This window comes from Papilio machaon, chromosome 7 (genome assembly GCF_912999745.1).
Source record: "Papilio machaon chromosome 7, ilPapMach1.1, whole genome shotgun sequence".
Classification (NCBI taxonomy): domain Eukaryota; kingdom Metazoa; phylum Arthropoda; class Insecta; order Lepidoptera; family Papilionidae; genus Papilio; species Papilio machaon.
In genome coordinates, this window is record NC_059992.1 from 6,814,121 (window position 1) to 6,839,793 (window position 25,673).

At 34.5% G+C, this 25,673-nt stretch overlaps 1 protein-coding gene across 1 annotated transcript in view; it reads left to right on the top strand.

The window, feature by feature from the left end:
* LOC106719542 (pituitary homeobox homolog Ptx1) overlaps positions 1–22,967 on the top strand; it is a 36,633-nt gene extending 13,666 nt beyond the window's left edge. Inside the window, exons 3-5 of the mRNA XM_014513902.2 lie at positions 11,091–11,219; positions 14,667–14,914; positions 22,362–22,967. Coding sequence (XP_014369388.1) covers positions 11,091–11,219; positions 14,667–14,914; positions 22,362–22,952 — 968 coding nt within the window. The 3' untranslated portion in view covers positions 22,953–22,967. The remainder of the gene's footprint in view (positions 1–11,090; positions 11,220–14,666; positions 14,915–22,361) is intronic.
* The last annotated feature ends 2,706 nt before the right edge of the window (positions 22,968–25,673 follow it).

Below are 25,673 nucleotides of genomic sequence, written 5' to 3' on the forward strand. Positions count from 1 at the left end.
AAATATGACAGAATAGGCCCCCGATCGCGGACAGACTATTGTGCGAGCAACCGTAAATATAAACAACGATTGTACTCGGTAATACAATATTGGTTTTATAGTAACAACTATTAAACAATGTGTAGCTTATTTATGTCTTTCTGTGTGGACCGTTGTGAGAAATCTGAAAACATTCATAATATTTACTTTTAGGGGTTATTTAACTTTATTATTAAATTTAATAGTAGTTTTATTGGCATCTAATTAATTGATTGTCTGTTACCGGTGTTAGGTAATTAGTAATGATTGTTGACATTTTTATAAGTTTAATCAGTCAGTTAATCAGTAAACTAACTATGTAAATTACACGTTCAGTGACTTGAACATCACCTAAACACACTAGGATAACAAACGCTAGTAAATTGTTTACACGTTTGGTGTATGATATTTTCTGATAGGTTTCTGAGAATTTTACTCACTGAGTTTTTACACTTTGACCGTAGTATTTAGGTCATTGTCATTATTAGCTCTACGTAAACTTAAGATAAGCCTTTTCTGCCTTTTCTTTGGATCTACTTAATATACACTTTGGTGTATTATTTTTAAAAATGTTTTCAAAGTTTTCGTTACACGTACTAAAGAGGTATATAGCAGCGCGCCCGTTATGCGTGGGATAGTATAACATTAAATTTATTATCCAGCTCGGGAACATTAATATCGGCGGCGGGTTCGAATCTAATATTCTAAGCACTGACAGGGCGTTTGTATAAAACGTTGACGTGTCACGTGATATATGACGCAGTCTGACAACAATGGCGGATGACAGCGCGCGAGGCGTGCGGTGTAGGGACTCATCGTAATTGTAATATTATGACTTTACATTATTTCAAAAGTTTACCTATTCTTGTCAGCCTATATACGCCCAATGGGCTAGAACACTAAATTAGGAATGATTAGGCATTAGTCGACCACACTGGCCTCATGTGTATTAGATAACTTAACATATATCTTTGAATTTCTTCGCAGTTATGTTGGTTTACTCACGATGTTTTCTTTCATTGTAAGAACGAATCAAACGCGTGGTTATATTCTTTTAGATAGCATATTGTTTTAAGCCAAGACAAAGTATCAATACTATCCATTTATAAAGTAGTTAATTATCATCAAAATATTATTTCTACCATACGTCTCATAAAATAATATAAGAAAAACAAGGGAGAGAATATTAAGGCAGGCACCATAATGTGTTTTCGCCACCCTCGCGTCGAATAGTGGGTGATATTTTGTAATAGCCATAAAATCTGTGTTACCGCTAATATATTTATGACATTACTGCTCCCACTAATATTTATGCAAATTGAAAAATGTACACAGCAGTGTCGTTTACGCGCTCCTAATCCCCTGCGCGAAACGGAACGACATATGTCGAAATTTTGGTGCTCTTTTTTGTATCTGTGCTTTGAAAATGTTTAAACGTATTGAATTTAATGTTAGAATTACAAACAAAAATATTTTATTCTGTATTTCGTTTGCTAATTTTCGTAATTACGGCAAGATGGTTAGGATCTCTTTTGTATATCGGCAAAGTAAACAGATTTTTTTAAACTTATTAAGACCTCAAATGTTTACGAAAAAGTATAACATTTTTAAGTATCTTCTTTTATACAACATCCAGGCCTCACAGTTAAGGAAGTTCCAAAACCTAATCTTCAGTTTTATGTTCTATTCATAAGAGAAATAAAAACAAATGATGTATTGTTATTAAGTTCAAAAATTTGCCATCATAAAACAAATTAAAAAAAAAAACCCTTGTTTGTTTATGATACCTCGTCATAATAAGATGACCGCATGGCGAAATCGCGGCACCCCATCCCACTTGTCACCGCAGTGGATCTGCGGAGCGAATAGGAAAAGTAATTTGTGTCCATATGGGAGCTGTGATTGCCTTCTGAACACTTTCACCCTCGACCGGCGCGAGGGAATGTTCTTTTGGTGGCCAATTTTCCTTCCCTCGTTTCATTTTCTTGTATCGCTACTAAAATGTTACAAAGTATATTTAGAATGTCTCGTTAGCTTTTGTTTTTACCTTTTATATTACAGTAATAGAGACATTGCGATCGAGATAACAAGTCCAAGATGTCTAAGATGTAATTCAAGAAAAACCTTTTCAGATTATTTGGTGTTGCTACTAATAAGTTTTTTTATTTATTTATTGAGTTAGACTTATAAATAAGGAAGGCAAAATATGTATTAAATATCTATTCATCTCTAGGAATTAGGAAATATATAACTTTCGTAATTTTAATATTATATTTATTTTACTAAATCACATTCCTGTAAAAAAGCACACAGAATCCTAATAATTTTATGGGTGTTTTTACAAGTCTCAGGTGGTCGGTAATTTGCTTGTGGTTGAAGGGTTGCATTTGATTTATTTTGGGTGTAACGAGCGCCTTGGGAAGCACTAGCCCGCCCCTCGGTACTCCGCTCGATAGTCGCTACTTATACTCGTACAATCACTAATTTATCTACATAGATACAAAAAAATATTAGCAGTGTGTACTCTAAACGTTGTGATAAATTGAATTATTGTGTTTATAGGATTATAAATGTTTTATTTAATTTTCGGTTAGTTTCTAGCGTAACTACCAAGTTCAGCTATTCACATAAATATATGACTATGTGAAACTAGACGAGTGTTTCAACTTACTATTGCCATCGTAGGTTCTTTTAAAGGTTCATTTTAATTAAGTTCTATAATGTTCTACTAATAACCATGACTTATGGGTTTTGTCACTTTGAGAAGTTAACAACTAAAGATTGGTGCGCATTGTAATGCTAATCGTCTTAAAAGATTGAATGTTGTACAACCTTAAAGAAGGAAAAAGTAACTCAGTAAGTAGATTGCAATACCAACAAAACATAAAGTATGAAGAGCGACGACCTTGAAAGGTTGATGTGTACGTGTACAATATACAAGCAAGCGGATTGCGGGGCGCGTATGTCACGTCGCTCGCAACAATAACGAAACATGAAAAATTTCCAGACGCCCACATCAGACTGATAAATGGCTTCCGAAAATCCAAAAGGAAGTTACAGCTTACTTGGGATTTGGTCTAGAACCTCTCACGTCCCATAACTGCTGTACTCCGCTTTATTACAATTACCATAAGCCCCAAAGTCCCGCACTCCACGCGGGCCCTCCGAGACTCAATCATTTTGAACCTACTCGCGAGAGCCGTAAGACGGTTATTGCATGGGTGATATAGCAACCGCGTCTGAGGCGAAGTCCCGCTTCTTATGCGAGCAACATTGACACTTATTTCAAAAGCCATAAGATTCAACTTAAGAAGATGTTGTTTGAGAACTGAAAAGTTATGCGCGGTTCGTGCTTCCCGAGCGGTCCACTCTTTACATTTATGTGTACGATATGTCGGCGGCTATTTGGAATACTAATTGAGGACGTCTCGGGACTCTGAAATGATGCTATTTACTTTTTTATACAGAAAGTTACACGATTAGTCTACAAGAAGACAAATTTTCTTTAAATATTGCATGAAGTTTTGCAGCTTACATTTTTAATGCATTTTAAAATAGAAGATTTATTATATGTTTGTTTTATTACAAAGAGGCATGAAACGATGGTTAAAGAGTGAATAGGAAATCAACAAACCGCGAAATGATGATGAATAGCGCTAGAGAAAAGGGTCGTTAGAGTGAAATCGAAATAACGTTGTTCTATAGGCGTGAAAGAGAGAGCCACAGGGAAAATTAACGGATGCTCCCGTGAATTTGTGTACGTTTTCAATGAAGGCTCTTTACGGTAGGTAAAATAGGAATAAAATGGATCGCTCCTAATCCGTCGGCCATTTATAACTTACACGCCATTAATTTGAGTGATAATTCTCGGATCGCTCGGCGATTGGGCGCAAGCGGGCTACGCAACTACCGCACAGCTCTGTTGCGGCGTTTATGTCATCAATATTTAAAATTACCGTTTATGTCGCTTTAGAATCTTAATAATAGAACTCAAGAAAAGTTTTGCATGACGTTCATATATTATATTTTACGACAACAGCTGATCTCTATCCGTTTCTAGCTAGAAAAGGTATAGTTTCGACATAATCCGTTGTTTTAATATCTATAATGGCCTCAACCTCTAAACAAATAACTTACTTCAACAGTGATGCATTCCTAAGCGTATCTTGCGGGGGGATCCAAAGGTAAATGTGAGTAAATACGAATTACTAAAACAATAATTATAAATTATCAAGGCCTTTGTATATAAAACTACAAAAACGTATTCGTTTCTGTTTATAGCATACCATGTGACTTTGTTCAAAAGTCAGATAACACGTTGTAATTATTTAAGCGAGGCTTTGTGTCTCACATAAAAAAAATGCAGTTAAAATTATTCAATGCTCACTAGCATTGCTCACAGTGTCACGTGTATGTAACGCATGTTCAAGTAAAGGTATTGCCTACATATTAACCTCTATACAATTCCAATACAACTTGAGTTCTTTTTTTCAAATATTCTACGTGGATGAACGATGATTGACAGAAACTGTTTTACGAATACATTTTTCTTACTGTATGTTAATGTTATTGATAAACCTGCAACAAGAAAATATTAATAACCTGTCCGTAATGTTTTAAAAGCGGTGACAATTCTTAATCCAAGCCTTCACCAAGATTGGATTAGAACAGTCCACTCCGGATACACCGGATCTGGATAGACAGCACCAACATTGTTCAGATAGCGTGTCAGCAAACATTTTGTAGCAGGAAACGAGCTCTTGGACAAGCTTCCGTTATCAGGATTATGTTATTAAACAGGCGTAGATTCGGTTCGAGGTGGTCCCTTGTTTAAGATTAAGGATCACATTTCATTATGTGGATTTCTTTGTACAGGTCAAGTGTTATTTTGGGAGGTCTGATTAGTTGTAAAAAATGTTACATCTTTTAGATTCCTTTGTTTTTTGAATCTTAAATTATCATACGTTTGTTTTACTTTATTGAGATCCAATTTTTTTTTATTATAATTCAAATTGCGATGAACAGCTTTTTATTATCCGATTTAATACATTTATTAAAATTAAACAAAATAACTGGATAGAATCTATGAGAATGTAGAGCTTAAACTCCCTTTGCTGTCTACGTTTAGATATCCTTCAATATATTCTGCAGAACATGTGCTTTAAATGAAAATACTATAATTTAATAACTTACAATTCTTCGCCAGTCACGATTTTTTTGCTTCGGAATTACTATTATAAGATAACTGTGTATGGTATGGCTTAGAAGAATTTCTTATTATAAAGGAAATCTTATCTATGTAAAAATTATTCTATAAAATATCTAATAAATATTAAACTTTATGTTCAATAAAAATATAGCTTAAATTCAATTTTTTATCCGGGATCCAAACTAGAAAAAGCTCTTTTCTTATTGACCGTTGGTTGACTGATATTTTTGCGCGGGAATTTATGCATGTCTATTAATCATGATTTCTTATATTATCTTCAATTGCTTGAATAATAAAAAAAATGAGAATTGTCATTCGATCATATAAAGACGACTCTTATTTTTTAGCCGACTTCAAAAAGAAGGAGGTTATCAATTCGACTGTATTTTTTTTTTTTTTTTTTTTTTTATGTGTGTTACCGCGAAACTCGGCCCCTGGTGTTCCGATTTTGATAAAAATTATTTTAACCGAAAGGAAGTGCTTGCAGGTGGGTCCCATTTTTTTGTTTTTTTTTTTAAATAACTAGAAGACTAGTAGATTTTGAATATAGCTTCAAAATTTGTTGCGGAAATTAGGGACATTTTTGCTTTCAGCGCTTACGTAGGCTAAACTATAGGACCTACATAAAAATGATGTATGGCGAATTGTAGCTCTTTAAATGTGCTAAATAAAAGTCCGCGATAGCATATATCTATCTTTTATAGTTTTCTCACAATAACCATTTTTTTCTTTAGAAACATTAATTAAATTCATGCCCTATTTCCGACGCTATTATTCAAGTTCAGTATTAACCCTTATGTAAATAAATATGTTCATTATCAAGAGAATTTAATGTAGATTATATTTGCAATTGAAACTATATCATTCTGTCTAATAGTTTAGGAGATATCGTAAGAATAAAATTACGCGGAAACGAAAAATGCTACATCGCGTTACAATGAATAGCACAAATTTGCTTTCTGGGCTTACGTAGGTCAAACTATATGACCTACATTAAAATGATGTATCGAGTAATTATAGATCCTTAAATTTGCTAAATAAAAGTCTCAGGTGGCATATATCTATCATCTATGGATGTCTCACAAAAACCATGTTATTATGAACAAACTTCGATTAAAATGCACACGAAAAACAGCGTCGTAAGCTTACGACGCTATTATATTATATTCGATATGAATCCTTATCCAAATAAATATGTTTGATGGCTAGAGTATTAAATACAGATTACATTAGCCTTTAAACTATGTAATTCTGATCAATAGTTTGGAAGATATTAAATTATTAAAAACTACGCGCATTCGAAAAATGCTAGTGCGTCGCGTGGCTGGACAAAATTAAAGGCACGCTACGATGTATTAGTTCGTTAATTTTCAATTTGTATACCGATTTTGATAATTATTTCATTGTTTAAAGGATAAGTGGTTATCTGGTGTATTCTAAATTAGTTTTTGAATTGAAGTACACACATATTAAATAGGAAAGTCCTTTTCTTTATTTGTCTTATTTATGTCCTTATACGTATTAAGGAAATTTGTAATTAAACTTCAAATTCACTAAAAATTGAGAAATAAAACAAACATTTTAAGAAAAAAAAAATAGCCGACTTCAAAACAAAAAAAAACTATCTCAAACAAAATGCGCTCAAAAGTAACTTAAAAAAAACAATTTCAAACAAAATGCACTCAAAAGTAACGTAAAAAAACAATTTCAAACAAAATTCACTCAAAAGTAACATAAAAAACAATTTCAAACAAAATGCATTCAAAAGTACCATAAAAAACAATCTCAAACTAAATACACTAAAAAGAAACAAAATAATGTCATGAAAACTTCTTTCTTTCTTTCTTCTCTCTTTCAAAAACCCTCTAAACTCTAAAGAAAGTTCTCTTCTTTCTTGTAACATGTCTATATTGTATAATTATTGTTATTTTGGAGTCGGTTTCGGCCTAAGTAGGGACATAAACGTAAGTATGTCTAATACATCTCAAATATAAAATGTCACCTATTTACTTCGGCCGACACCGACTGCGAAATAACAATAATTATACAATATAGACATGTTACAAGAAAGAAGAGAACTTTCTTTAGAGTTTAGAGGGTTTTTGAAAGAGAGAAGAAAGAAAGAAAGAAGTTTTCATGACATTATTTTGTTTCTTTTTAGTGTATTTAGTTTGAGATTGTTTTTTATGGTACTTTTGAATGCATTTTGTTTGAAATTGTTTTTTATGTTACTTTTGAGTGAATTTTGTTTGAAATTGTTTTTTTACGTTACTTTTGAGTGCATTTTGTTTGAAATTGTTTTTTTTAAGTTACTTTTGAGCGCATTTTGTTTGAGATAGTTTTTTTTTGTTTTTTAATTCTCTAGTTGTTAATATAATTTTTTTAATAAAATTCAATAATAGTACTTCCGTATAGGCATACATTTTGGCGTTGCGTTTAAAAATAAAGGCCTAATTCCACACGGTGCCAGGGTCTCGGTCGTAAATTGTATGGACTTATCACTGTTTACACCGGCGCGACTATCTGTCGCTCGTGTAAATACAATATTTTCTGTTTATGTTCTACATACAAATTTTTTAACCTAGGTTATTTACAGCTTCACGCCTGCACATACTGCATAACTGTTGTTAACTGCGTTCCTTAAATTTTATTCGGAATTGATATTAGATTACAGCTTTACTTATACATCAATTGTTTGCTAATTTAAGCTTCTAGAATCGATTAGTAGAATTGATTTTATTGCATAATCTATAAATATATCGCTTAAAAACAGAATACAGAATTTAAATTTTTTGATCTTGTTTTTAAACGTTTGGTTATAAATCTGTTTACGATACGATATTCTTACATAAAATTATTCTTATGCTCGCTACGTTATAATAATTCAGAAGTAAAAGAAATAGTTTTTTTTAAATATCATCGTTTTGCAAACCATCTAAGTTATTTACTGTGAAGTTTTACACTTATTCTATGGCATGTTGAAAACATTAATAAGAAAAGATATTGTCACCAATTGTTGTTTTTACATCGACGAAGTGTGTTGTTATAAAAATAAAACAGTTTAATGTCGTGTTGTAAAAGTTATGAACCGTCACGTAATGACGTTGATACGATTGCTGTGACAGCTGTACAGTCGCGACATAAAGTTATGAAGGTACTAGTTTTATTAATGATAGTAATAACTGAAAATTTACATAACATAGATTTATATTTTTTTACTAAGGAAATCAGTAATGCTTGATTTGCTTGTCTAATAACAATATAAGAAAAAGACAAAAGAAAACAAGCATTGTGTAAAGGAGACAACGGCATCAATTATCATTTTTAATATTTTTATCGTAAATCGTGATAACAATTCTGCAGGCTTCAATACCTATTCTGCGATAGCCGAACATTGCCGAAAGTGTCGGTCAATATAATGTCAATGTAACCGACCACAATTTATTAAAAATGAGTCACTTTAAACAAAGTCATTATATTCGACTTTGTTATTAAGAATTTTATATGGTAACAAAACTTTGCTGTGTAATCTAGCGGTTGGACAATATAGACGGACATATACTATACAGATTCTACTATACTATAAAGCTTGATTTTGAAACTAATTTTGGGCCTGTCTAAAAATGGCAGATATTTCAGTCTTCATAGACTTTACGCTACTTTACTCAATTTTCTAGGAATTTGAAATTCTGCATGTCCTCTGATTATCAATCTTTACGTATTCAGAAAGGCATTCGGAATATTAACTCGTCACAACAAACAATAAAAAGAAACTTTACGACAATACCAATCAGTGCGATGCCGTTAGCACTTTTATGTGTGAGTGTCCGTTGTAAAGTTGCTGAGATGGCGCTTTACAGCCCCCCAATAAAACAATGAGCGTTCGCTTATCGCTTGTTATCAAACCTGCAAACATTAAATGTATTTGAACGTGTGTCGTTTGCATTACGTTTGTACGTCCCGAGCCGACGTTTGCTCTTATGATGAGATAAAGCCCTGACATATATGCGTTCTTATTCAATACTCATACTCACCTTTAATACTAAATTTTTTCGCATTGCTTATTTCAATGTGTAATTTTTTTAGATTATTGAACATAAAAACTAAAATTTGACTGCGTTTAGTTCGATTTAAGGGCTATTACATCGTTCGTTTTATGTTTAACATAAGTATTCGTTTTTACCGACAACTTTTTGCCAACTGTATGTCAACTGCGATAGTTATGTGTGCTTTGTGACAATGTTAAAACACTAGAGATAACTTTTGCATGCTGAATACTGAAATAAGTGTACCTATTTTCGTCAAAATAAGAAAGTGGGTTTATATGCATGTCCATTGTGACGGCATAGAGTCTCAACGACTGAACTAATTTTGACGAGTGAGGTATCCTCCGATTTGTCTTGTTCACCAAAGTGTCATAGGTTATATTCCATCGGCACAAAAAATGTAAAAACCTCTAACAGAGCCTCAGTCAGTCGTTTTTTTAATTAAGGTTATTAAAATTTGTACTATTGAGTTGTTGAAATAATATTAAGACATTTATCGTACCGTAAATATTTAGAATACCTAAGACATTCTAATAAAAGCAAAAAAATTAATTCATCAAATACTGCCACATTCAGCCAAAGTTTTCAGAAGAAAAATGCTTTGTTGAAACAAAACACAAAAAAATGTAAATAGTTATTTCGCTTCCGTTATTTTTTCTCCCGGTCTTTTTTATTTTGTAATTATCTGTAGAATTGTCAGCATCAATTGTCATGATGCGTGACTTTTTCCAAAACAACGGGATTATTGGCAGTCAGAGAGCAATATATACTATAGACATCCAATAAAACATTAAAAAACATCATTTAAAATTACGACAATGGGACAAAATAATTCTAAAATCCATTGTGGTGAATATTACATCAACAATTCGAAATGACGACACAATATATGTTGTATTAAGAAATAGGTAGAAAACAATAATGATCGTATCATTTTATAACAACGGTTCACGCTAAAGCTTTTTTGTAGGCCAAAGAGGCTTCATATAACAGAAATGTATTTTGAGAAATATATGAAATGGATTAATGTCTTGTCTATTATTTGCTTTAAAAAAATCCTTGTCTACTACAAGTACAAAACAAGTTCTGAACTCATTGGGAATAATCATAAAAAATACCCGAGTGTTCAATAATAACTTTCAAAATTAATTTCAGTAATAAAGTATAATTAATTGAGAATACATGTCGATTAGTATTCGCGCCTCATGTGGCAGCTAAAAATAAGGACAAGCGCACACTGCGCGTCTCTGGTGACTAATTTGTTAACAAGTGTTCGGGGACACTTAATTACCGAGTAAGCGACGGGGCGTCATCGTTGCTCAGCGAACACATTACTTTGTCAAGATTTACTTGTTTAATTATACTGCTATTAGCAATTTTAATTGAATTTACGCTTCCTTTACAACTTTAGGTGCAGTGGCCTTTTCTGGTTGTACTCCACAGGCGGCAATTTATAGGTAGAGGAAGTACGGATCAAAATAAAAGAGTAGGAGTTACTTTATTAATTTAGTGAAATATTCTGCAATAAATAGCGAGGCTGTTCTTGTTTCGCACTAATTAAACGAAGAGATATGGTCGGCTTTATATGGGACAGATTAAATAAGCGATACACTTCCGTCTTCAATTGAATCTGTACTTTCCAGTCCATTTTTTTTTGAGTATGTTTCATCTTCTTATTTACTTTTGCATTTCGTTTTTGGTTGCACCCATAATAAATCTTTAGCCTATTCTACATTAAATCTAAGTAGTTTCTTGCATGCTGCCGTCATCCAACTAATTCTGACCATCGTGTTATTGATTGTTATATTTTGTTGCAGTATGGGCGGAGACGGGAGAGTTCCGCGACAGTGGTCACTCCTCTCTCGCATCAGGGGGCTCCGGCGTCGATCAGTCATCACTGTACGCACCGCCGCGCCAGCGCAGAGACCGCAAGCACACCGATGACAGTCAGTAAACCTTTATATTTCTAATCCTTCAACACTCTTATGCATTCATACAAATATTTTGATACTTTCATACGTTAAACTCTGGTTTGCGAATCCGCGAATGTCGCTGTTTCAGCTTAAAGCAGCGACTAGCTATCCATGTAACGAACAAGATCGTTTCTTATAAATATGAAAGATAAAGAAAATCATCGGACGACCCGACAGACCGCCAGGCACCATCCATACCATCTGGACGGCTGGCATTCCACAACAGTGCGGTTCTCGCGAAATTTCTTGCAACGCACGGCCGCGTTGTGGAATGGTCTGTCCTCGGCGGTATTTCCAAACCAGTACGACTTAGGGTCCTTCAAGAAGCAAGCGTATATCTTTCTTAAAGGCCGGCAACGCATCTGCAATTCCCCTAGTGTTGCGGATGTCCATGGGCGTCGATGATCACTTCGGTGTTCGCGCCGCTCGTTTGCCCCCTTCTCTTATAAAAAAAAATCAACCTCTTTAGTTTATTCATGTTGTCATAATATGTATTTGTTTTATATTTAAAGAAACTAATAATATCTTGATGTGATGCTTCGGTTTCGTGTTAAACATATAAATGTTATGTATATGTATACATATTCTTTGATTGTTTTTATAACGTGACTCTAAACCCTGATAACTTAAATATGAAATGTACGTTCGGTAAAAGATGCAATTTCATAAGAATCGGTAAAATGGACCACACAGAGTGACAAACTTAAAGCTGAATGCAAACTGAGTAAAGCGTCGGTGAATCTGATAGCAAATAGCCCGCTTGTTGATCTAATGCTTTCACAAACAGCGCTCCAGTGATGTATGCGGACTGTGGACTGCGGACTCGAGCGCTTTTTATGCTTTATTATAACTATTCATTCGGAAAACTTTTCAATAGACTTCGGAACATAATTGATTTTTTATCTCATTTTTTTCTAAATCTTCACAAATGACTTTTAAATCTAATATATAAAATTCTCGTGTCACAGTTTTCGTTCCCGTACTCCTCCGAAACGGCTTGGCCGATTCTCATGAAATTTTGTGAGCATATTCAGTAGGTCTGAGAATCGGCTAACATCTATTTTTCATAACCCCCCCCCCCCCTATTTTTTAACTGCGCGCGGACGGAGTCGCGGGCGACAGCTAGTAATAAATATATAATTTATATTATCTAATTAGCCATATAAAGGTGTATAAAAGCGAAAAAAGGTCAAAGGACTATCGAAAATAGAGGTAACGCGATCGCATTCGATCGTGATTACTTGTATCAAGGGACATTTCATTACAGTTAAATTATAATTTAAATATGTCGTAGCTCCATCGTGTTTACGATCTGAGTACACTTTTGTTGATAAAGATCATTATATAAGTAACTTACATAACTGGCAACATTAAAGGAAACGTTGTAGCGGCATTATCAAAATGGAGTGTTGGGTGTTGAAGTGGCACCGTGTACCGATATCGTAACACATGTTAACTGCGTTATTTACCTACAAGTTTGTCGCGTCGGCCAAACGCAAAGGTTGCTGCTTGATGGATGGGGCGGCGAAGGCACAAAGCTTATCGCCGATAGCGGCTATCGGACGTTATCGCGGTATCGGCAGAGAATGCCCGCGGTAGCGGCCCCGCGCTCTCCGACCCCCGCGCGCCTTAATCCTGCCCTCTTCATTACACGCCGATGACTGGGCCCGTGGTACAGATTGATGGTTTTAATATAGTCCAATGTGGTGATACACTAATCCTCACATGACCAAATATTACTGTTACCATGTGACGGACTAGTTCATATTATTGTTTTTTTTTTCGTAGGTATTTATCTCTAAAATTGTTTGAGGACATCAAACTATTAGGTAAAAATTATATTAAAAAAAAACGTTTTTTTAACATGACATTTTAAATCTTATTAATGACAACCAAAATTAATCTTAATTACAGATTATTATTTGCCTAACTAATCCATTAAATCATATTTCGAACAAATGACGGAACCGCTGATTTAGTGGCAATATCAAAAATATAAAAGAAATTCATACACATACTTGCATCATACATAACTATAAAACTAACACTATATCTAAATAAGACAGTGTAAGTCCATAAAAAAATTGTTTTATCATTTTCATTCAAGGTTACAAATGTAAAAAATTATATTAAAATTATTATCTTAATAACTTTATATCAATACCCTCAATAAAAGTGTTAACAGTAATTTTAAATATAATACATAAGGCGCACACTAATTCGAAATCGATGATAAAACATAGTAGATAATTTTTATCAACAAAATACCTATGAACATATTTGTATTAACTTTATTTAATAATACATAATACGGATTTAACTTTCAGCTACTATTGTGATCCCTTTGTTGTGATTGCTAACTTTGATTATAAAGGCATTAAAGGTTTTAGGTGGAAATGTTAGCTATCAACTATTTTATTTGAATCAGAATATGCTTATTTTTTATTACCTTAGTTTTAGGTAAGAACATCTTAATAAATACATATATTTGAATCTCTTTGTAGCTTATTTGTGATAAGAGGGTGCCATAAAAATTTACGTTTTATATTTTCTGTAGGTAAGTTTATTAATACCGCAAGCTAGTAAATCACTTCATATATTTCCGTAAGTATTGACACAATTAAAACTAAAGTCAGTTCATTAACACAGGGATTCTATCTGAACTCAATACACACTGCTTGATTAAGTACCCGCGTCTTATCAGTAACGAATTAATGAAATAACAGCTTCGTATCACCTGTCCTTTGCGCTTCGTCGTGGCTGAAATTTCTCTGTAGTACCGTACTATGATACTAACATAACCTAACTTCAATATTATAATAGTTTATTATGACATATCTTATGGTATTTTAATTGTCATGGGTTTTATGCATGTTTGTAATCTTTTAACTCAAATATATCGCATACATAATATTAATTATATCTACAAAGAAATATTGGCATATTGCTGTCAACCTTCAACTATATTCAATAAAAAGACTATTTTATGATTACAGTACACAATAGTAAATTGAAAACGTTAACAAACAGTAAACATATTCGATTTACTATTGTTATAAAAAGATTCACAGATCAACCGTTTTATCACATCATTGCACAAAAATAACCATCAAAAAAAAAGAATTTACTATCTGTGACATAAATAATGTTATAGTAGTGTGCCGCTCATCGAGAATAACTTATTTACAGCGGTGTCGTAAAAGTATTAGGTGCGCCTGCGCCTTAATCCCGCGCATTAGCTTGCGCTACCGGCCGCCATGATTCAATATTTTTTATCTGTACTCCAAGTTTCGTGAGACGCTCTACAATTTATGCTCATTTTATTTTTGTTTAATTGCCGCTATTTATTCGAAACTGAAATCATCGCAAACATCGAAGCCGACATTACAAATGATATTAATCTCATTTGAAATTTCTCAGGTAATCGACAATTAACATCAGAGCCGACGATAAAGACCGAATCAACGACGCCCGGTGTTGGGCCGGACGAACCGTCGATGGACGACAAAGGCGACAAGAAGAACAAGCGACAACGACGGCAGAGGACGCATTTCACCAGCCAACAGTTACAAGAGTTGGAGGCGACGTTTGCGAGGAACCGATACCCCGACATGTCAACGCGAGAGGAAATCGCCATGTGGACCAACCTTACTGAAGCGAGAGTTAGAGTAAGTAATAATTATTTTTAACCTTTTTTGAGATCTTTACTACAGTGGGCCTAGCACGAATATTTGTGACAGTTGCCATCGCATCGTCATCGATAAAATTTATATTAAAATTTGTGCAGTAAAGTATAACAAAAATCTCATACTAATTTTAACATAATTGAAGATGATTATACGAAGGCCATTGTCTTAAATATTCGTGCTAGGCTCACAGATTAGATGACCGATTAGAACTTAGTTATATCGTGTGCGATATAATGCATTGAACTGTTGCATTATGTACTAGCCGATCAATTTTGAGGCTTAATTGCAAATCTAAGAAGTAAGAAAGCGGCATTGTCAATTCGTTAAATTATAATTGACATTTTCTTCATTTGACTTGAAAATGACGTTAGGTGAATACCCGAAAATTGATCCATGATTGCTACTGAAATACCCAATCATAAAAATACTTTTAAATACATTATTACCTACAGCTACAGCTTATCACGTGCACAATATGGAAGTTTTAGTGACAGATTCATTATCGCGAACGTTGTCATTCGGAAACTGATAAGTAATTATTGCTTGATAAAGGATCGATAATTAACTGGAGCGTAAAGGATGTGGCTTATTAAACTATGCAAGAACACTAAATTATTAGTACAAGTGCATTCGTAAGAACACTGATTGATTGTATTTTCTTACATGCAATATTTATAGCATTACTTGCATTAAGTTTGCATCCTAAAAACAGGAATTCTTTGGCGTTAATGGGATTATAAAAGGGATGTTATCTTCTTTTCAATTGCATTCTAAAGTCAAAAAATTAAAAATAAACTATGACTACGATGTCCTTGGTTTCGTTGGCGATGGTGTGGTATTAAGTACTTGTGCAGTATTATTATTGTAATTATTAACTTATATTGGAAAGTTTACTTCGTCGAAGTGGTTTACAGTATATCGGGTCTTATACGTTGCACCAGATCGTCGCATCCGGCGCGCGCCTTCGTATATTTTTGTGCCGCGCCGTCGGACGGAACACGGGATCCCTTAATCCGCGAGGATTTCAACCGTCTATTTCGGTCTCTTCATAATCCCCGGCTTAAGTGTGATCGTATCCACACTCACTGTCAATAGTTTCCGAAGGCCCGCGTTAGATTCTGCGGTCTGGTAGAGCCCTGCAACTATTTACAGAGTGCGGCATGCTTCGGATGTCTTTCGGTTTCTTCGGTATGTCGATTGTCCGCGATAATCTTTGATACGTGTTAACTGAGCTGATTCTTGGGATAGGTTAATGCGGTTACTGTTTTAAGAACTTACAAAATGTTGGAATTATTTTGAGAATACTTTTTAATCTTATTTATTTTACGTACGGGACTATTGTTGAATTTTATTTACAAGATTAAGACTTGAAAATCTGTTCGTAACGACAATATATCATGAAAATGTAAGCTTCAGACTTTAAATAACATTTGCACCGCAACTTGCCAATGAAAGATGAAATTAACAATAAGGAATTAATAATTTCCTATATGATGAATTTTCTTCTATAATGTCTTAACCTTTGAATAATAGTTTATTTTATCTGTAATCTGCACTTTCTTTTATTTGTAATCGATATCTAAATCGATACTTTCTTTTCGTCTCGCGAGAGGCGCTTCAAGTGTTAAACATTAATTCTGACGCGTACAAACGGCACTGAATTGGCCCCGTGTGTTCTTAATAACGTTGTCTTTCGTACGACAGGGTTGTCACAAATGTTTTAATCACACATAATATCAATATATGGTAATTTCATTCTTACCGTATATTACATCTATATTAAGCTAGGACAATAATTGCTGCCAATTTTCTACACATATTAGGTAAGAACTTTAACCTGTGTGTATATGTTAAATGTCCTTTTAAGCGAATTTAAAATTTAGTCAATTCTCTCTATGCACGTATATTTGGACTATGTAACGCGATGCTAATAATTTGCTATTTTGAAGTAAAGAAAATCACAATTATGAAACTGTAGCATACCTACAGTAATGCAATAAAAAAAGTTTCGATTTTTTTTTCTTTACGCTTAATATTAATTTAGTAACGAAAAATCGGCAACCCTAATGACAAGGGATTAGCGAGTGTTCCTGCGCCCAAGCCCGCCGTACGATAAATCTGTGCGCATGCGCACCAATAAATATCCCGACATTATTTTTGTTGCCCACTCATTAGGGTCATTGCCTGCTTATTGGCTCTTAAAATATGATATGTTAATCTGAATGTTTTCTTTACTCTTTGCGCGAATTGTAATTTCATATCACATATTTCGCAGTTAAAACATATCTTTTTAATACATTTAATTTATTTTCGTTCTACTAGGTTTTATTGTCCAATACAATCATTGAAAAATCTATGCAAACACAAAGTTAACATCGAAACTCCGAAAGAAAACCGAAAATGATTTTTATTTTCTTATTTGTGTTAAAATTATTTATTACATAAACAAAAAAAAAACAAATCTTCATTAACACGTTTTTCCCAGTAAGGGATTACTATTATCGTTTTCTGAAGACACAGGGAGCGAACGCCGCCAATCGTCCGTGAAACAACTCTTGACACATTTCATTCCGTCCGAATCGAATATCCAACTGCACGACGTGAAATTAGCCACGCGTCCACAAAGTTTGTTTTCATAGACGACATATTTGTTATTCTTACAAGAATATTTCGAGGTTAGAATTTTTGCTGTCAACTATATTGATGAGATTTTAAAAGGATTTAATTTGTAGGTTATTACTTTGATCCGGTTGGAATGTTTGTTGCCTTGTCATCTGAGATATTTATTTACAACGGTCAATTTGAATAGAAAACAAGTATTGATAAAAATCGACTAACAAGATCGCACGTTAAACTAATTTGACAAATGAACAGATTTAATATCGTAGTTAAATGTAACTCCAGCGTTCGTTAACACTCTAGACAGTTGTCTTACAATGTAAAGGAATAAGCTCCTCTAATGTAGAATATATAACATTGAATGTCTAAGACCTGTATTTAACTATGAATTAAATAGACTTGAAATTTTGCTTCAAATTCATGCAGTATTTTTAAATAATTTTCTGTACCGTGTTGTATTGAGTACCACATTAAATTGCTCCTTATCACAATTTTATCTGCCAGAAATATCGAAGGTGATTAAATTCATCGAAATTTTGGCCCTAATAATTGTGTTATTTTGCCAAGTGTTATTCGAGGTGTTTACATTTTGATTACATACCTGTATAATAGTAGTAATATACTAGATGTAATACCGTTTAGAACAACTATTTGCACCCTAAAATCTGTACGCCTGTTGTACGACGACGTACTCTCGTCACGTAGCATTATTTATTTAGCGTAGCGGCTACTGGATGCTACGGCAGGCTACATGGGCTACGAGACTACGGGTTTTTGCTACGCTTTTAGTGGCGCGTGTCGCCTGCCCCGTGTGCAAACAGTTTAGCACGCTTTACGTTGTTTCCATCACGGCGCTAGTCTATACTCTCGTTGGATTTTAATCGAAGCTTTTACAGGAATCGCCTTATCGGATTTCATACGAATATACGTTGAGTGATGTATAAGCTTGCTACTATTTTCTTTTGTTTTTATTGCTTTTAACGTTTAACTTGAAATATGCCTGCCTGACTTTTTACATATATGCATCAACATAATATATTATATAAACGCAATTTAATAGAAAAATGTAAAAGGAAACAGGAATGAAAGGAGGTCGCCCAAACGCGTAAATAGAGATACTAAACGCTTACAGCTTGAATTAATACATGTTTTAAAAACAGATTCATAAATATAAATACACATTCCCATATTCCAAAAGAAAACAAAAGTATTACGAGACAATTAAACCACATAATGTCGTGTTTCCACTGGCCAACGTCCAAACGGCACCCGTCAGTAATCTCTTAAAGTGTGCGTTTCCACAGCTAAAACAAATGATATTGTATTAACAAGCTATTGAATTTATTTATGTATGTATTTTGCACACTTCGAAATTCTGCGAAATATTTACTACAATCGATTTATAACCTTAAGCCCCTGTTTTAGAATTGATAATTGGAATAAGCCGATCAATCTCTCCGGCTTATAAGCCTAGGACTAGTGGTTGAAGATATCCTACTTGTGTTTTGATAGGCCAAACGCCTCGTGTTTTGACCGGACGGATTTCGCAAGGCTTTGGATGCTAATTTATTTCAATGAACTATCTGTAATCGAGTGAATGGTTCGAAGATTTCGTAATCGTATATAATTCGAATTTATTAACCAGAGATATGCTATTTCAACATTGTGAATTCCGAACTTGTTTTTATAGCATAAGGTCAATTTTTTTAATGAACGATTATAATGTAAAGTTGTAACTCATTTCTTGTTAGTATTTATTTACAATATGATATGTATATTCGAATTCAATATAAATAAGAAACTATAACAAAGCTATCTATACCATTTTACCCATAAAAGGCTGCAATCATATATTTATTAAAAACAGACATTCATCATTTAAGCATTGAAAGATTACAAAATAGATCTTCTGGCAACAAATTACATGTGTAAATATAAATTCTCATTTCTATTGAATTCTAAAATAATTTTTATCCCCTCTATGAGAATGCTTGGTGCTTATTTTGCGTGCTTAAGACATCATGTCAACAAATCTAGATATTTTTAACATAATTAAACACTATAATTTCTCTTGAAGATTTGTATATTATGATTTTAAATGTTTCTGTGTATTCTATATGAACAATAATATATAACGATTATGTTTTCGTGCTACCATTTTTTTTAATTTTGAATACTTTTCTTTGAAGAAATTTTCTAATGATTAAGAAAAAAAATATATGTTAAAGGGTAATTCTAGTAAACCTCAATATTTAATTAGACAGCAATGTGTATCTTAATAATATTTTAACGTACTCATTGTTCCCACGTATAGGAGAGTTTGTCCAAAATGTTGGTTGATCTCATTGCAGCAACCCTGTGCCGCCGCCGCGGGGTGCATTTAATAAATCCACCCTAACAGAGCCAGTCACTACTACTTGATATCTTATTTTTACGATCCAAATCAAAGTAGTGCCAAAACATAAATTACACTTTTAATCCCATTCATTTGCAAAACATGAGTACTTATGATGACGTCGACGAAACACCCAAAAAATGATTATTTTTGATATAACTTAATTATAATAACATATATATAACACATAAATATTATGTAAATACCACTTGTTACAAACAATTTTTTAGAGTTATTCAATGCCTGAATAACTCTCGAAATTTGCGATGAAATGAAACTTAATCGTGGTAAACATTTTGTTTATTAGGAAAAAATTGAAAATTATAACAGAATGAAATTTAACACACATTATTCTTAATACAAAAAGTACTCTAAACAGTTGCCCAAAGACCTTATATTTCACAATGTTATTTACACTACGTGTCAAACTTGATTTTTCGTAGCTGATGATCCAGAAACCGTTTCATCACACCACGTGCATCTATCGGGTAGTTAAGAATAAATCAAATTACCGGGCTTTAAGCCCACGCCGCCACGAAACTAAGGCTATTATGCTTTGCCCAAACTGAGACCGTTCCGTAACGTTTGATTGATGACTCTAATAAAACTGTGATTCTAGTTTAATTTAAATTTAAGGCAATTTATCGGGTCTGCGGTCCCGCTGACCGTAAAATAGCTTTATTATTCGCATAGGGCGGCTACCGCGTTCATTACACAGAATATTATGTGGACAAAGCGACAAAACGGTTTTGTATAATAATGGAGGAAGCGAATCCTTTAGGGTCACGATGCAAGATAGATTATTATTGTTCTTAGTATTAATATTCAAAATGTTTAGTTCATCATTTATATATCCATCATTTAACAAACGATGATTTATAAAAATATTATTTAATGGTGTAAATGAAGGCGACAATAGAATGACAGAGATAATTAACGAATACGAGTATAGTATGGCCTTTGAAGCTGACCTACGATTAAAGTTGCGATTCATTTCTTTTAGCGTTTGTTTATTTATAATTTCATAGTATGAAGTTTTACTCAAGTCGATATATTAAATGAGCCTTTATAATAAATATTATAGCGGGGATTAAAATCTCTTTAATCCCATACAAGTTGCAAATGAAATGAAAACAATTCTCGACAAACATTAGTATCGATCTTGCAACATTAAAAATTGGCGACATCCCTCAGCGAACGGCAGGAGACCCGTGGCAGGAGGACGGAGATTCCGGGCAGGAGGCAGGCGGCAGGAGGGCGCGGGCGGCGTCCGTCCTGCAATAATATATTTAAAGGATTAGCCCCGCGTCGCAATATCGCGCGGCCCCGTCTCCGACCGCGGCGCCCCCGCTATTCAAATAATGGAAATTATTTCCACATATGTGCACCTAAATAAATATCATTCTGTTGTCATTATTGAACGCCCCAACACTTCTGTGGAGCTATTTTCACCCGTTTGTTAGCGGTTACAATGGATCAACCGTATGCTTTGAGCTTTTTATCGCACATTTAAAGTCTTTTGTGTTTATGTTTTAATTATCTGACCTATACATTGTTTAGTATGTTTCGTAGTGTATTATTCTTGATTTGGAACCGAGGATATCTATCTTTTAGCTTTATGTATTTGCGCTTTGTTTATTCGCGATTATCTTTCCGATTTGCTTAAGTCCATTAGTTGAAATTGTTTCATCAACAAACAACAATGTCGACCTCGTTTACTTATAAATTTTAAAGGGCACCCAAAATGTGAATGAACTATAAGATTCTAACGAATTTAGTAAAGCGTTTGTGCATACTTACGACGAGCTTGCGCTTACGTATATTTGTGAAATTTATGTTTCGTAAAACAAACGATTCTATATGGGGTGGAAACGAGCGTTTATGTTCACTTAACCGAGCGAAGAGGGTATTATTTACCGTTTCGGGCGGCTGAACCCGCCACGCTGAGTGAGACGAATATCGCCGGCGTGGAATTTATAGCACGCGTTGATGGCGCGATTTATCGCGAGGTGTCGTCGACTATCGATCCACGTGATTGACAGCCGCCGTACATCAGTCGCCTTATCACCGCTCATCACTCGCAATAGCCTCTACGCACGGACCTAAACAACCACAGCCTCGTCGGGGCTCATTTGTCAGCTGAACCGAGCTCCTCCCTTCCGATCGCGCCGCTCATTTATCTTCATTCCGCGGTCGCAATTAGAAGGATCGTCGGTGACCCGGCCATGCCAGTCGCGTTGCTTTCGATATCACTACGTGGCCCGAATAACCCGAGGCTCCCCGTCGCTCTATCAACTTCGTAATGAGCAAAGTTAATGGTCGCCCACGCGGCGTCGGCCACGGCCTGAATCTAGTTAAAAGTTCTCCGGTCGAAAATCTTAATTAGTTGTTAAAACTTCTTTTTTGCTGCAGGTATGGTTTAAAAATCGGAGAGCAAAATGGCGGAAACGCGAAAGAAACGCCATGAACGCGGCAGCAGCTGCGGCCGCGGACTTCAAGAACGGTTTCAGCACGCAGTTCAACGGCCTCATGCAACCCTTCCCGGACACGGATGCGCTTTACTCCTCATACCCGTACAACAACTGGGCGGCGAAGGTGCCGAGTCCTCTGGGCACGAAGAGCTTCCCTTGGCCGGTGAACCCGCTCGGGTCGGTGGTGCCCGCTAGCCACCACCAGGGCTCCGTGAACTGCTTCAACACGGCGACGTCCATGGGTGGCGTGGGCGGCGTGAGCGGCGGCATGGGCGTGGGGGGCTCAGCGTCGGTAGGCGGCGGCGTGGCGCCCTGCCCGTACACGGGCGCGCCTAACCCGTACATGTACCGAGCGGAGCCATGCCCCGCAATGTCGTCATCCATCGCCTCACTGCGGCTGAAGGCGAAGCAGCACTCATCGGGCTTCGGCGGTGGATACGGCGGCGTATCGCCGGTATCGCGCGCGGGCTCAGCGCCGCTGGCCGCCTGCCAGTACGCGGCGGCCGGTGTGGGCGTCGACCGCGTGCTCTGAGAAGAGGCGCGCGGCCGCGAGCAGGCGCGCTCGCCGGCGCCGCTTGCGCGCACTTCCTAGTCGCCGCCCGCGCGCGCCGCCGGACTATACCGACACCTCTGGGACTGGTTCGACTGACGGACTGCGCGCGCGCATTGAATGATCGACATTACTTAGATTATTCCTGCGATTGTAAATATGTACGTAATTTATAGCGTCTTAGAATAGTAACACATGGGACGGTCAAAGGCAATGTTGTTAGCTGTTATTAACAATGTTCTATCAATGGACGATTGCAATTTGTTAGCCTAGAATGGTGAGTGACGTGACTCCGTTTTGTCGTGCGCGCATTGTGTTTCTACGTGTTAATATTCTAAGTGTCACGTATACCAAAGCGATGTGTGCAATTTTTACAAGCTTAAATGTATCTAGTTTTAGAAATGTTAGAATAGTTTGTATTTAAATAAGTTATAGATTGTTGTAAATATAAATGCATTGAATTTCCTAAAATAATTTATTTGTATTTAGTTCGTTTTGGACGCAAACAATCAATTGTTATTTTTTTATACCCACCAATGTTTAATAAATACAATAATTCACACCTTTTACATGTTTATATTTTTTTAAATTATAAAAGTTCCTATACCACTATTTATGTACTTAAATCAATTGTCTTTATATGTTAAAATTCATACAAGTTTTTAGTGGAGTAACAAACGCCTTACTCCAAATTTATTGCATTTCAAATATGTCTAACTTTTATTTAATTTATATAAGTATGCTAAATATATTATAGTAAACACTGAAGAACATTTCTTAGACACGACGTATGAAAATATGTACTTTAAAAGAGGTTCAAAATAAATAAAATTTTGGTATTAAGCCTTTAATTTTGATAGATTTTGGAATATTCATTATTTATATAAAATGTAATAAAATTCTCCTTATCGTAATTATTATAAAATACAGTTTTATATTCATATGTAAATAGAAATGAATTATGCAAAATTTGTTGCTTCCATTGATTAAAATAAAAAAATCAATTAATTACAACAATATTTAGTTTATATTATCTGAATTGAGCAATAATTGTTATTAATTAATTAATATAACGAAGATCCAGTAGATGTGGAACATTAAACCTCCAAATGAGATTAACGTAATCAGGATCTCATAATTTATAAAAAAATATATTTATTCAGTTGAAAATGTAAATAAATGTAATTTATAAATAACTTTTATTATTAGGAATATCATTTAGTTTTTACCTAGAGTACCCATTTCCGTGTGCCTATGACATCAATGAACGAATCCTAAAGTAAAAATAATTTTAATAAATAAATGTAAATAAATACATAAATAAATTCGAATTGTTGTTATAGTGATTGTACGAATTCGAGGTTTTCATTTTATACATATCAAACGAAATATATGCGAAGATGATTGTTTACGATTAATTTTGTAAATGTAATTAAGTGAAACTGATTGTTTTGTAATTTAAAAACAGAAACCTCTAGTCATAATAAAAGATATCAATGAACTTATTTAGTAGTTTGATTTTCTAATTAACAAAAACTTTATCAGAGTAACTTTATACGAAAACTAGCACGCCGCCCGGGTTTCGCCCGTGTGGCATGGGATATACCTACATCAGATCTCTTTTATGTCATATCAGTAGTACTCTTCCACTCACGTCCCGTCCAGTAAAATATTTATGTAGGTCTAACCGTTTAGCCAGCGTAAGTCAAAAAACGCAAATTGGAAGGGGTTCAGAAATACGCTGTTTATTTATCATAGTATTAAGTAGCCTTAAATACAATGCAGTATATACCAAACATCCGGAATACATAACCTACATGATGGTGCAAACCGTATTTTGAATCGGAGGTTACGAAAAGCGACTTTCTTTTATAAAATTTAAAGATATAGATGAAAAAGTATCGCTCTGTGCGTCCCTTCCCCGTCGATTAAAGGTAGGCAACGCATCAGCTATTGTGGATGTCTAGGGGCAACGATCGCTTCGCTATTTCGGCGAAGTTAGGTAGCCGCTTTCTCGTCTGCCACCTTGTAATATAATACAAAAGTGACCTTAAAGATCTGATGGTAATAACAATATACCTTTTTTATTTATTTAGAAAACAAGACCTTATTTCCAAACTGAATTTCATCATTCCGTAATAAAATGCTTAGTTAATAATACATAATTTTAACTACTTGTTTTATAAAGGGCAAGGCGCAAGGGGTACAAACAGCAATAATAGGTATAACGATAGAGAGAAAGAGAAGAGAATGAAATAATTTGAAGCTGAATAAAATTATTTTTGCTATGCCTAAAACAAAGTACTAACTGTACCTACAATCCAAAATACTGAGTCCTATGATATTTTGTATCTTTAATTCTATGTCATATTGCTAAGTTAAGATTCAGAATGGGTTAAATTCCACTTAACTATTTTTATCATAAGTTAATTTTGATTAAATTTTAAAGAGTTTGATAAAATATTTTTTAATTTGCAATTTTAGTTAAATTGAATTAAAAAAAACCTAATAATTGTGCGCTATTCCAGACTGAAATGTATCTAATGTGCCAAATTTTATCCAAATTTCTTTAGTAGTTTTAGAGTTACCTACTAACACACATACATCAAAACATTCACGTTTATAATATTAGTAAGAAAAACAAATACGAAAACTCGACGTTATTCAAAAGCGGTCCGCAGTATATACATACATAAGAATATT